Source organism: Mobula birostris, chromosome 3 (assembly GCF_030028105.1).
Source record: "Mobula birostris isolate sMobBir1 chromosome 3, sMobBir1.hap1, whole genome shotgun sequence".
Taxonomy (NCBI): domain Eukaryota; kingdom Metazoa; phylum Chordata; class Chondrichthyes; order Myliobatiformes; family Myliobatidae; genus Mobula; species Mobula birostris.
This window is the reverse complement of record NC_092372.1, coordinates 3,877,334-3,892,260: the sequence shown is the minus strand read 5'-3', so window position 1 is coordinate 3,892,260 and position 14,927 is coordinate 3,877,334. Positions and strand designations below refer to the sequence as shown.

Here is a 14,927-nt window from a genome sequence, read left to right as displayed (position 1 = left end):
GGTCCCAGAGGACTGGAAAATTCCAAATGTCTCTCCACTCTAAAAAAGGGAGGAAGACAAAAGAGAGGAAATTATAGGCCAGTTAACCTAACTACAGTGATGGGAAAGTGTTGGAGTCTGTTATTAAGGTTGAGGTCGAGGCACTTGGAGACTAATGATAAAATAAGTCAAAGTCAGCATGGTTTGTGAGAAGGGAAATCTTGCCTGACTAATCTGTTAGAATTCTTTGAGGAAGTAACAAGCAGGATGGACAAAGGAGAGACGGTGATTGTCATTTACTTGGATTTTCAGAAGCCATTTGATAAGGTGCCTCACATGAGGCTGCTTAACAAGATAAAATCCCATGGCGTTACAGGAAAGATACTGACATGGATAGAGGAATGGCTGACAGGCAGGAGGCAGCAAGTGGGAATAAAAGGGGCCTTTTCTGGTTGGCTGCCAGTGACTAGTGGTGTTCCTCAGGGGGTCAGTATTGGGGCTGCTGCTTTTTACATTGTTTGTCAATGATTTGGATAATGGAATTGATGGTTTTGTGGCAAAATTTGCAGATGATACAAAGATAGGTGGAGGGGTAGGTACTGCTGAGGAAGCAATGTGATTGCAGCAGGACTTGGACAAATTGGAAGAATGGACAAAAAAGTGGCAAATAGGATACATTGTTGGGAAAATTATGATAATGCATTTTGATAAAAGGAACAAAATTGCAGACTATTATCTAATTGGGGAGAACATTCAAACATCAAAGGTGCAGAGGGAATTAGGAATTCTCGTGCAAGACTCCCAGAAGATGCACAGGTTGAGTCTGTGGTAAAAAAGGCAAATGCAGTGTTAGCATTTATTTCAAAGGGGAATAGAATATAAAAACAAAGGGATAATGTTGAGCCTTTATAAGACACTAGTCAGGCCGCACTTGGAGAATTGTCAACAGTTTTATGCCCCATATCTCAGAAAGAATGTGTTGTCATTGGAGACAGTCCATAGGAGGTTCATGAGGATGATTCTGGGAACGAAGGGGTTAACATATGAGAGCATTTGGCAGCTTTGGGCCTGTACCCACTGAAATTTAGAAGAATGCGGGGGGATCTCATTGAAACCTACCGAATGTTGAAAGGACTAGATAGGGTGGATGTGGGGAGAATATTTCCTGGGGGGGGAGGTGGTATCCAATAGTAGAGGGCACAGCCTCAAAATTGAGGGGCGACCTTTTTGGAACAGAAGTAAGGGGGAATTTTCTTTAGCCAAAGAGTAAATGTGTGGAATGCTCTGCCACAGACTGTGGTGGAGGCCAAGTCCATGGGTATATTTAAGGTGGAAGTAGTTAGATTCCTGATTGATCAGGGCATCAAAGGATATGGTGAGAGGGCAAATATATGGGGTTGAATAGGACCTTGGATTATAGACGTGTGGTGGAGAGTACATTGACTGATTGCAACATGGCCTGGTACAGAAATACCAATATCCTTAAAAGGAAAAGCCTACAAAAAAGTAGTGGAAATAGCCCAGTCCATTACGATTAAAGCCCTCCCCACCATTGAGCACATCTACACAGAGCGTTGTTGCAGGAAAGCAGCATCCATCATCTGGGTCCCCCACCATCCAGGTCGTGCTTTCTTCTCACTGCTGCCATCAGGACGAAGGTAGAGGAACCTCTTCAAGGACTATCTCACGTTGTCAATATTTATTGCCTATTTATTTATTATTATTATTTCTCTTTTCTTTCATTTTGTATTTGCACAATTTGTTGTCTTTTGTACAATGGTTCCTTACCAATCCTGTTGTGTGCGGTCTTTCATTGATTCTATTGTGTTTCTTGTATTTAATGTGAATGCCCACAACAAAATGAATCTCAGTGTCATACGTTGATAACAAATAAATTTACTTCGAATTTTGATTTGCTGTACTAAGCCATTATTCATCCAGACAGAATGCTGTCCATGGGGCATCAATAAAGATAAGAATGACTGGGGACGTGCTGAATTTCTTTGGTCTCCAGAGAAACCTTGGTGAGCTTTCTTGGCCATGGAATCTACTTGGTAGGACCAGGACAGGCTTTTGATGATGTTTACTAGGAGCAACTTGAAGCTCTTAACCCTCTCAACGTCAACACTATTGATGCAGACACAGACGTTTGCTCCCCTCCATTTCCTGATGTGAATGATCAGCTCCTTTGCTCTGCTGATATTGAGCGACAGATCACCAACTGCATTCTGACAATCTCATTCCAGACAGGAGATTAGTATCTGGTGGGTGTAGTGTACAGCAGCAACAGTCTACAGCAGGGAATTATTGACCAGAACCTCCTCCCCTGGTGCATTAAGGCCATTTTAAATTCATCATTAGGAATGGGAAGATTCTATTGTTCAGGTAACCAAAGCAGCTGCCTGCTTTGTTTGGTATGTGTAAGTCATCATTCTTTCCTACGTGGGGCCTCTTCATTTTATTTTCCAGTCCATTGGGCTGGCACACTTGAAATGAAAATCCTTCCTGACCCATGCCCTCATCTCTGGTCTCCTTGAGCTTTCCTACTCCTTTTAGTGCCCAAGAGCCAAATGGTTGAGGGGAACCTGGCAGAGCTGTTGGATGTGGATTCAATTGTAACATTTCAGGGAAGTTTGTATAGGCATTCGGATGGAAGGTGTATGGAGGGATAGAGCCCAGGTACAGGTAGATGGGACTAAGCAGAAGATCAGGTTGACATGGACTAGATAGGCTGACGTGTTTGTTTCTGTGCTGTGGTACCATGTGACTCTATGGTGGTGTGGGACATAAGGCTTCTGTACCTCCTGCTCGATGGTAGTTGTGAGGTGATGGCTGGCACTGGTGAAGGATGCCGCCTTCCTGAGGGAGTGCCTCCAGTAGGTACTGCCCATGGCACATCACACACTCTTACTCAGATTGTCCTTCACATTTATGCCAACTAAAGCCATGATAAGAGGATAGAAAAAGATGTATGGAATGTTCTAGTGATAAACATTTATCCTTTCTTCGAATTTTCAGGTTTTGGTTTTGAGGAAATGCATGAGGTTTCAGACGGATTTATCAGGATTTGGTAGGCAGAAGACAGGCTGGAAGAACAGCTGGGAATTAGAGAGCTACCATGTCTGATAAAAACGATGAAACACCATGAATCTTCTGTGGTCCTCATGGTCATTGCCAGTGGCTTTGTTTTTCTTCAGCAACGTGGAGAAAAAAGAATACATGCAATTTTACACCAACTCATCATGCATATCTTCTGTAGCTCTCCGATAAGGGATGCAGGAGATGTGGACCATGATAAGTGGGATAAAAAGACATGTATCTTTCTTTTAAGTGTTCACCTTGATTAATAAATAACAGTTTGAAAGTAAATCCATGTTTGGCCATGATCCAGGCAGGTAAGTGTTACCAACAATTCTCCGACCAGTTGTGCACGTTACCAATGATGGTGGAAAAGCTCCAAAAATATCAGAACAATATCAATATCCTCAGAGCTGCTATGTATTGCAAAGAAATTAATTAATTAACCAACCAATTTTAATAATAAAATTTTGAAAATACCTGTTTGTATGATTAAGTCATAAGTTTAGTAATTAAGCTAAACTGGATCTGCCGATGACACTAAGATTAGGAGTGACGTGGACAGCGAGGAAGACGATCAAAACTTGCAATGAGGTCTTAACCACCTGGAAAAAGGGGCTGAAAAATAGCAGATGGAATGGAATGCAGACAAGTGTGAGGTTTTACAATTTGGCAGGGCAAACCAGTAAAGGACTTGCACAGTGAGAGGTAGGGCACTGAGGAGCGCAGTAGAACAGGGGTATGTAGGAATACAGATTCATAATTCCTTAAAAGTGGCATCACAGGTAGATACGGTCATGAAGAGAGTGTTAAGTTGAAGTTGTATAAGACATTGGTGGTTGCAGGTCTTGTCATCTACCTACAGAAAAGATATCCATAAGACTGAAAGAGTGCAGGGAAAATTTACAAGGCTGTTGCCCACACTCAAGGACCCGAGTTGAATAGGTTCGGACTTTATTCCCTGGAGAGAAGGAGAAGGAGAGGAGATTTGACAGAGGAAAAGATAGGGTAAATACATCAGGCTTTTTTCCACTGAGGTTGTGTGAAAATAGAACTAGAGGTCATGGGTTAAGGGTGAAAGGTGAAATGTTTAAGGGGAAAATGAGGGGGAACTTCTTCACTCAGGGGGTGGAATGAGCTGCCGGTGGAAGTGAGTTCAATTTTAACAATTAAGAGAAATTTGGATAGGTGAGTGGATGGGAGGGATATGGAGAGCTATGGTGTGGATTCAGGTTGATGGGACTAGGTAGATTAATAGCATGCACTAGATGGGCTGAAGGATCTGCTTCTGTTCTGTAGTGTTCTGTGACTCTAAGTAATCTTGAAACAAAGCTAGATTGATTTTTTACATAGATTATATACTCCGGATTTGGATATTAATCAAGTGAAGGAATTGAGACATTTCCATCTGTTTAACTGCTGCTTGTTTAGTCATGATTGATTTGGTGTGAGGAATCTCATGTCAAATTGCTATAATAGGTTCCATTGTTCCGAGGTTCCATCATTAGAGAGACTGGAGTCGTAACTGGACGTGCTTTAGTTGACCTAAAGGTGCTTCTCTCATTAAAACTCTTCTACAAACTCATTGTGGGAAATGTCAACTCTTTTGTGTGTCTAGTTGTTACAGACAGGACTTTCTGATGGGCAAAAGGGAGTCCACTCTGAAGAGCGATTAACATTGGCTGCTTTAGACTTGGTACAAACAACAATCAAGAGAGGCAAAATCTACCCTTCTAAAACTTGTTTTTGTTCATGTCAGAAAGTCATCAAAAGCTCTCAGTAACTTCGCCACGTTACACTGTGGATTCTGCACATTGCTGTTGCATGTCTGAGAGCATAGGTTGCCTCTGCTCACCTCATTATAAAAAGGATGAGGAAGCTTTAGAAAGCATGCAGAGGAGATTCACCAGGGAGCTTCCTGGACTGGAGAGCATGTCTTATGAGGATAGAAGAGTGAGCTTGGGCTATTCTACTTGGAGCAAGGGAGGATGAGAAATGATGATAGAGCTGTACAAGATGGTAAGAGGCATAGATCAAGTGGATGGACAAAGACTTTTTCCCGGGGTGGAAATGGCTAATGCAAGAGGGCAGAATTGTAAGGTGATTGAGGAATGTATAGGGGGCATTTTATACAGAGATTGGTAGGTGTGTGTGTGGAACACTCTGAGGCAGATATATTTGGGACATTTAAGAGATTCTGAAATAGGCACATAGATGAAAGAAATATGGAGGGCCAATTTGTTAGAGCTGTTGGGGAGGGTCTAAACAAATTTGGCGGGGTTTGGGGAGGTTGGTAACTGGGTGAAGGGACTCAGGATAGGATGGATGGTAACAAAGCAAAGATAGCGTGCAGTTGGACTGTCAGGAAGGGCAGGCAGGTGATAGGACATAATTGCAGCCAGCAGAGTGAGTATCAGTGCATTTGGGATGCAGAACCAAAAAGGGTAGCAAATACAGTACTCAAAGTGTTATATCTTAATGCACAGAGTATAAGAAATAAGGTACATGATCTTGTTGCACTATTACAGATTGTCAGGTATGATGTTGTGGTCATCACTGAATCGTGGCTGAAGGATGGTTGTAGTTGGGAGCTGACTGTCCAAAGTTACACGTTATATCGGAGGGATAGGAAGGTAGGCAGTGGGGATGGTGTGGCTGTGCTGCTAAAGAGTGGTATAAAATCAGTAGAAAGATATGACAGAAGATGTTGAATCCCTGTGGGGTGAGTTAAGAAACTGCAAGAGTAAAAGGACCCTCTTAGCAGTTATATATAGGCCTCCCAACAGTGGCTGGGATATCTCAGAAAGGATGTGTTGTCTTTGGAAAGAGTCCAGAGGAGGTTCATGAGGATGTTCTGGGAATGAAAGGGTTAACATATGAGGAGCATTTGGAAACTTAACTGTACTCACTGGAATTCAGAAGAATGTGTGGGGGTCTCATTGAAATCACCAAATGTTGAAAAGACCAGATAAGGTGGATGTGGAGAGAATGTTTCCTCTGGTTGGGATATCCAGATCTAGAGGGCACAGCCTTAAAAATTGAGGGGCAACCCTTTATACAGAGGTAAGGAGGGATTTTTTTAGCTAGAGAATTGTATATCTGTGGAATGCTCTGCCACTGACTGCGGTGGAGGCCAAGTCTGTGGGTATATTTAAGGCAGAAGTTGATCGTTTCCTGATCGGTCAGAGCATCAAAGGATATGGTGAGCAGGCAGGTGTATGGGGTTGAGTGGGATCCGGGATCAGCCGTGATGGAATGGCAGAGTTGGAATTGAGCTGAGTGGCCAAGTTCTGCTCTTATGTCTTATGGTCTTGTGGTTTAACCGGCCATTCGCCCACAACATTGCACTAAACCAACCAACAAAAACTCAGCAGGTCAGGCAGGTTCTATGGAGAGGAATAAACAGTCAATGTTATAGACCGAGCAGAAGCCGGAATAAGAAGTTGGGGCGGTGTGAGGGAAGGAGAAGGAGTACAATTTTGATTTCTGGCTTCTTCCTTTCCAGCCTCGATGAAGGGTGGTCTTGTGTTATGTAACCGGCAACAATGAATATCAATCGAGACAGGTTATATAAAAACAACCAAACATTTATTAAACACGAATAAACAATTTAAAAAAACGAAAACCTTAACCGGAAGTTAACCGCTATGCAGCCGTTCAACAAATCGTCACTCGGCACTGGTTCTGAAAGCGTTAAATGCGAAAACAGTTCTTAAAGTGGTAAAGTCAGATATAGTTCTCAAAATGGTAAATTCGAAAGTCCAACAGATTTATATGTTCAATTAGGAGAGACTCCTCTGGAGAAGGATTTCTTCATAGACGCGACTTTCCTGCTGGTTCTGTCCACAGGATTCACGATGCTGGAAATAAACAGTTTAAAACAACTGACCTTAATTTCTTTTAGAGAGCAAACCTTGCATGAACTCTTTCCTTTTTGGCAAGAGTTATCTTCGATGCAGGTCACTACTCCTTCAATGAAGACTCAATAAGGTCGATCCTTTGTTAAACTGCCGAACGATGCCAACTCCTCTCAATCCTCCGGGTCCCGTACTTCGATAAAGTCTTCACTCTCCTGTACTACTGCTGGAATAAGGTACATCAACACATCTAGCAAAAATTTCCAGTCCAACACCATTGTACCTTGCAACAGAACATACAACTGTTTTAAAAATGAAACAGCGTCATAAAAACAAATACGCAACAGAAATGGAGACACAGTACGTTCTAGCTGGAAATCTAAAACTAAAAGCTAACTGCGTCATCTGGGGTCTTTCCTTATATACCCGTGGTGCACATGTCATCACGTGACCTCACATCGGCAGGAAAATTACATCAGTTGACCTCCAAAAGACCATTACATCATTCTCACAAAAAAAAATCACAGATCTCCTTGAGGCTTGTAACACTTGGCTCAAAATGTTAGCTGTTTACTTCCCTCCATAAATACTGCCTGAGCTGCTGAGTTCTTGTGAGCTCCAGTATTCTTGTGTGTGTTGCTTTAGGGTTTCCAGCATCTGCATAATTTCTTGTGTTTGAGTCTGGTACAAGCTTTTGTGATGTAAATAGGCTGAAATTGGTTAGTTAGACCCAGGTATTGCCTTTGTTTTGTTTAACTCTGACAGATTAGATTGGCTTTATTTTATTGGAGATAATAAATTTGAGAATGTAGAATTTTCTGAATGAAACAACATAATACAAAATTAAACTAGTTTCCACATAATAGGTGAGTGAAAATCTGGAAGATTGCTTTAGTTATTTGGTTTGATAAACTGGGCTTTCATGAATGCACCATTCTTGGGGGTAGCAGAAGATACAGCCAAGAATTGCATTCACTTTGGTAAAGAATGCATGAGTTTACAACAAACTGTGTGACAGTTCCATTGCGTTCATGGATTTCCATTCAACTGGTGTGTGCATTGCAGGTGCAGAACGGCCTTTGAAAAGAACAAAACTGATGTTTTCCGAATCAAGACCAACAATGTGGGCCCACTAAAGAAAGTAAGGTATGCCCCTCCAATATTTTCCACTCTGCTTGTTTTTTTCATCAGATGCCTTCCACCTGGGAGGTGGTGAATGCTCTCGGAAGCGCCCTGTGATTGCCGACTCACCACACCGGTACTGTGACTGGGAACATTGCTGCTCTCTTCTGGCGCTCTGGTGGAAGGTGACCTTGTAGGTTTTCTCTGGGGGTTCCGGTCTCCTCCCATGTCCCAAAGATATGCTGGCTGATAAGTTCATTGACGTCAGTAAATTGCCAAAAGACCATGGGACATAGGAGCAGAATTAGGCCATTTTGCCCATTGAATCTGCTCCACCATTCCATCACGGCTGATTTATTATCCCTGTCAAACCCATTCTCCTGCCGTCTCCCCGTAACCTTTGATGTCCTGACTAATTAAGAACCTATCAACCACTGCTTTAAATGTACCCAATGACTTATCCTCCACTGTTGTTTGTGGCAATGAATTCCACAGAATCACCACACTCGGGCTGAAGTTCCTCCTCATCTCTGTTCTAAATGGACATCCCTCTGCTCTGATATTGTGCCCTCTGGTCCGAGACTCGCCAACTATATGAAATGTCCTCTCCACGTTCACTCTGTCTAGGCATTTCAATATTTGATAGGTTACAAGGAGATCCCCCCTCATTCTTCTAAACTCCAGTGAGTACAGTCACAGAGCCATCAAACATTCCTCATATATTAACCCTTTCATTTCCGTAATCATTTTCATGAACCTCCTCTGCATCATCTCCAGTGCTAACACAGCCTTTCTTAGGTAAGGGGCACCAAAGAGCTCACAGTACCCCAAGCATGGTCTGACCAATATCTATAAAGCTCTAGTGTAGGTGGATGGCATGATGGCGTGGGTATTTGAGGAAGAATACATTCCAGGGAAATATGTAGGGGCATTTGCTCCAGGAGCCCATGGTCTCAATGGACTGGATAGCCTCTGTGAGAACCATGAGGATATAAGTGCCAACTATCTTGGTTCAGGACCTTGTAGCCAGCATCAATGGTGCACAGTTGGGAGCGTGAGTAGCCAGAGGTCATGGTCCACGTCGATACCAATGACATCGGTAGGAATGAGAGTGAGTCCTGCAGAGTGAGTTCAGTCTGTCAGGTGCTAAATTCGTGATTTTCCTGTGAAGTAAATGCACAGTGGAGAGCATCGCTGCGTTGTACGGAAACTGCTCAGCAGCGAACAGGAAGACCTTACAACGGGTCGTCAAAACTGCCCAACGCATCATTGCCACCAGCTTGCCCACCATCAGGGACAGAGATACAGAAAGGTGCCAGAAAAGGCCAGTAACATCATGAAAGATCCCACCCACCCTGGAGTGTTTGTCCCACTCCCATCAAGGAGGAGGCTACATAGCATCCACACCAGGACAGCCAGGCTCAAAAACAGTTCCTTTCCCCAAGCAGTAAGGCTGATCAACACCTCCACCCACTGACCCAACCACCACCACTTTATAATTTCCTGTCAGTCACCTTACGTACAGACACTCCTGTCCCTAGCACCACTTTATGGACATACAATCAATCTGTGTATATAAGCTATTTTATGTGTTTATATTTATTGTGCGTTTTTTAATTATTGTGTTGTTTATCTTCTTGTGTGTTTTTTTCTGCTGCATCAGATCCAGAGTAACAATTATTTTGTTCTCCTTTACACTTGTGTACTGGAAATAACATAATAATCTTGAATCTTGAGGGACATGACTGTGGCACAGCAGCTGATGGAGACAGAGTTGGATATAAGAGGCCGACAAGCACACAGACAGCTGAAGTCATGGCTTTAGTTACGAGAGGAACCAGAAGACCATGAGACATAGGAGCAGAATTAGGCCATCCGGCCCATCGAGTCTGCTCCGCCATTCAATCATGGCTGATCTGGTTTTTCCTATCTCCTCCTCAACCCCAGTTCCCAGCCTTCTCCACGTAACCTTTGAAGCCATGTCCAATCAAGACCTAACAACCTCTGCCTTAAATACACCCAACAACCTGGTCTGCACAGCTGCATGTGGCAACAAATTCCACACATTCATCGCACTTTGGCTAAAGAAATTTCTCGGTATCTCTGTTTCGAAAGGGTGCCCCTCTATCCTGAGGCTGTGCCCTCTTGTCCTAGACTCTCCCAACATGGGAAACATCCTTTCCACATCTATGCTGTGTACATTCGAAAGGTTTCAATGAGATACCCCCTCATCCTTCTGAATTCCATCGAGTACAGACCCAGAGCCATCAAACGTTCTTCATATGATAACCCTTTCATTCCTAGAATCATCCTTGTGAACCTCCTCTGGACCCTCTCCAATGCCAGCACATCTTTTCTAAGATGAGGAGCCCAAAACTGTTCACAATACTCAAGGTGAGGCCTCACCAGTGCTTTATAAAGCCTCATCCTTGCTCTTGTATTCTGGACCTCTTGAAATGAATGCTAACATGGCATTTCCCTTCCTCACTACCGACACAACCTGCAAGTTAACCTTCAGGGTGTTCTGCACAAGGACTCACAGGTCACTTTATATCTCAGATTCCTGGATTTTCTTCCAGTTTAGAAAATAGTCTGCACATTTATTTCTACTACCAAAGTGCATGACCAGGCATTTTCCAATCTTGTATTTCATTTGCCACTTTCTTGCCCATTCTCCTAATCTGTCTAAGTCCTTCTGCACCCTACCTGTTTCCTCAAAACTAACTGCCCTTCCAACAATCATATCATCTGCAGACTTGGCAACAAAGCCATCTGTTCCATCATCTAAATCATTTATATACAGCATAAAAAGAAGTGGACCCCTGCAGAACAACACTAGTCAATGGCAGCCAACCATAAAAGGATCCTTTTATTCTCACTCGCTGCCTCCTACCAAATATACCACATCCACTGCATCCCCTTTATCTATCCTACTTATGATCTCATTTAGTTCATCAGCCATCTTCTTGTCCCCATACTATTTCTCCGGCCTCATTTTCTAGCGGTTCTATATCTAAACATAGAAACATAGAAAACCTACAGTACAATACAGGCCTTTGGCCCACAAAGTTGTGCCAAACATGTCCCTACTTTAGAAATTACTAGGCTTACCTATAGCCTTCTATTTTTCTAAGCTCCATGTACCTATCCAAAAGTCTCTTAAAAGACCCTATTCAGGTCATTTATAAAAATCACGAAGAGTAAGGGTCCCAGAACAGATCCTTGAAGCACTCCACTGGTGACCAACCTCCATGCAGAAGATGACCCGTCTACAAATACACTTTGTCTTATGTGGGAGGGCCAGTTCTGGAACCACAAAGCAAGGTCCCCTTGGATCCGTGCCTCCTTACTTTCTCAATAAGCCTTGCATGGGGTACCTTATCAAATGCCTTGCTGAAATCCATATCCACTACATCTGCTGCTCTACCTTCATCAATGTGTTTAGTCACATCCTCAAAAAATTCAGTCAGGCTCATAAGGCACGACCTGCCCTTGACAAAGCCATGCTGACTATTCCTAATCGTATTATACCTCTCCAATTGTTCATAAATCCTGCCTCTCAGGATCTTCCCCATTAACTTACCAACCACTGAGGTAAGACTCACTGGTCTATAATTTCCTGGGCTATCTCTACTTCCTTTCTTGAATAAAGGAACAACATCCGCAACCTTCCAATCCTCTGGAACCTCTCCCATCCCCATTGATGATGTAAAGATCATCACCAGAGGCTCAGCAATCTCCTCCCTCGCCTCTCACAGTAGCCTGGGGTACATCTCATCCGGTCCTGGCAACTTATCAAACTTGATGCTGTCCAAAAGCTACAGCACGTCCTCTTTCTTAATATCTACATGCTCAAGCCTTTCACTCTGCTGCAAGTCATCACTACAATCACCAAGATCCTTTTCCATAGTGAATATTGAAGTAAAGTATTCATTAAGTACCTCTGCTATTTCCTCCGGTTCCATACACACTTTCCCACCGTCACACTTGATGTTGTTCGTTCATCATTGACGTCGATGAGGACCTCGACACCATAATGATGGTGTCGAGACTAGCGCGTGATTTGGATTTAAGTGAGGGAGAGTTGCGCAGCGTCAGCCTCACTCTCTCTTCCCAATTCCCATCTGGGTCCAGTGGCAAGACAGAGTTTAGACGACTGGAGATGGGACTAGGCGTAGTGGATGACCAGGACATCTCCTGTGTCTTGTCCTGCTCTACACATTCCACGACGCTTACAGAGACCGCCTTCTTGACCGTTGGACCTTCCATTGGTCACCTCTGCTCAATCCGCCGGAGTCTGTCTTCACATGCTGGGATAGACAACTCCCTATCACACCGAGGGTTTGAGACCCGTCGGCTACCCTCACCTGGTTTAGCTGGCTTGGCGAAACCGTTGCCCGGGGTGTGTCCGCTGTCGCATGCAAACAGCTACGGGGAGCCACAGGTGAGAGCTGAGTGCCAGGTGGGGACCAAAGGTGGACTAACCACCTTGAAAAGGACGCGACATGTTCCCCCACCAGAGGTGCTACCCCTCCCTGACACCCCATATACCCCATATACACTTGATAGGTCCTATTCTTTCACGTCTTATCCTTTTGCTCTTCACATACTTGTACAATGCCTTGGGGTTTTCCTTAATCCTGCCCGCCAAGGCCTTCTCATGGACCCTTCTGGCTCTCCTAATTTCCTTCTTAAGCTCCTTCCTATTAGCCTTATAATCTTCTAGATCTCTAACATTACCTAGCTCTCTGAACCTTTTGTAAGGTTTTCTTTTCTTCTTGACGAGATTTATCACAGCATTTGTATGCTACGGTTCCTGTACCCTACCATAACTTCCCTGTCTCATTGGTACGTACCTGTGCAGAACTTCACACAAATATCCCCTGAACATTTGCCACATTTCTTCCACACTTTTCCCTGAGAACATCTGTTTCCAATTTAAGCTTCCGATTTCCTGCCTGATAGCCTCGTAATTCCTCTTACTCCAATTAAACGCTTTTCTAACTTGTCTGTTCCTATTTCTCGCCAATGCTATTGTAAAGGAGATAGAAATGTGATGGCTATCTCCAAAATGCTCTCCCACTGAGAGATCTGACACCTGACCAGGTTCATTTCCCAATACCAAATCGAGTACAGCCTCTCCCCTTGTAGGCTAATCTACATATTGTGTCAAGAAACCTTGCTGAACACACAGAACAAACTCCACCCCATCTAAACCCCTCGCTCTAGGGAGATGCCAATCGATATTTGGGAAGCTAAAATCTCCCATCACGACAACTCTGTAATTATTACACCTTTCCAGGATCTGTTTCCCTATCTGCTCCTCGATATCCCTGTTACTATTGGGCAGCCTATAAAAAACACCCAGTAAAGTTATTGACCCCTTCCTGTTCCCAACCTCCACCCACAGAGACTCCATCGACAATCCCTCCATGACGTCCACCTTTTCTGTGGCCGTGACACTATCTCTGATCAACAGTGCCACGCCCCCACCTGTTTTGCCTCTCTCCCTGTCCTTTCTGAAACATCTAAAACCCGGCACTTGAAGTAACCATTCCTGTCCCTGAGCCATCCAAGTCTCTGTAATGGCCACCACATCATAGATCCAAGTACTGATCCACACTCTAAGCTCAAACAACAGGAATTCTGCAGATGCTGGAAATTCAGGCAACACACATCAAAGTTGCTGGTGAATGCAGCAGGCCAGGCAGCATCTCTAGGAAGAGAATAAATCTCTTTAGAGAGTAAATTTAGTAAATCTCTTACTAACTCTTCCTTCAGTTAGTCCTGACGAAGGGTCTCGGCCTGAAACGTCAACTGTACCTCTTCCTAGAGATGCTGCCTGGCCTGCTGCATTCACCAGCAACCTTGATGTGTGTTGCACACTCTAAGCTCATCCATTTTGTTCATAATACTCCTAGCGTTAAAATAGACACATCTCAAACCTTCAGTCTGAGCACGTCCCTTCTCTATCACCTGCCTATCCTCCCTCTCACACTGCCAACAAGCTTTCTCTATTTGTGAACCAACCGTCTCTTCCCCAGTCTCTTCAGTTCAGTTCCCACCCCCCAGCAATGCTAGTTTAAACTCTCCCCAGTAGCCTTAGCAAACCTCCCCGCCAGGATATGGGTCCCCCTAGGATTCAAGTGCAACCTGTCCTTTTTGTACAGGTCACTCCTGCTCCAAAAGAGGTCCCAATGATCTAGAAATCTAAATCCCTTCCCCCTGCTTCAGTCCCTCGCCACGCATTTATCCTCCACCTCATTCTATTCCTACTCTCACTGTCGCGTTGCACAGGCAGTAATCCCGAGATTACTACCTTTGTGGTCCTGCTGCTCAACTTCCTTCCTAACTCCCTGTAGTCTTTTTTCAGAACCTCCTCCCTTTTCCTACCTATGTTAATGGTTCTAATATGCACCACGGCCTCTGGCTGTTCTCCCTCCCACTGCAGGATATCTTGGACGTGATCAGAAACATCCTGGACCCTGGCACCTGGGAGGCAAACTACCATCTGAGTTTCTTTCCTGCATCTACAGAATTGCCTGTCTGACCCCCTAACTATAGAGTCCCCTATCACTACTGCCTTCCTCTTCCTTTCCCTACCCTTCTGAGCAACAGGGCCGGATGCTGTGCCAGAGGTACGGCCACTGTTCCTTTCCCCATGTAGGCTGTCCCCCCCAACAGTACTCAAACAGGAGTACTTATTGTCAAGGGGTACAGCCATTGGGGTACTCTCTAGTACCTGACCCTTTCCCTTCCCCCTCCTGACTGTTACCCACTTGTTTGTCTCCCGTGGCCCCGGTGTGACCACCTGCCTATAACTCCTTTCTATCACCTCCTCGCTCTCCCTGACCAGACGAAGGTCATCGAGCTGTATCTTCAGTTCCCTAA

At 44.2% G+C, this 14,927-nt stretch overlaps 1 protein-coding gene across 1 annotated transcript in view; it reads left to right on the top strand.

The window, feature by feature from the left end:
- LOC140194870 (lipoxygenase homology domain-containing protein 1-like) overlaps positions 1-14,927 on the top strand; it is a 351,891-nt gene that overhangs the window by 120,130 nt on the left and 216,834 nt on the right. Inside the window, exon 9 of the mRNA XM_072252157.1 lies at positions 7,980-8,060. Coding sequence (XP_072108258.1) covers positions 7,980-8,060 — 81 coding nt within the window. The remainder of the gene's footprint in view (positions 1-7,979; positions 8,061-14,927) is intronic.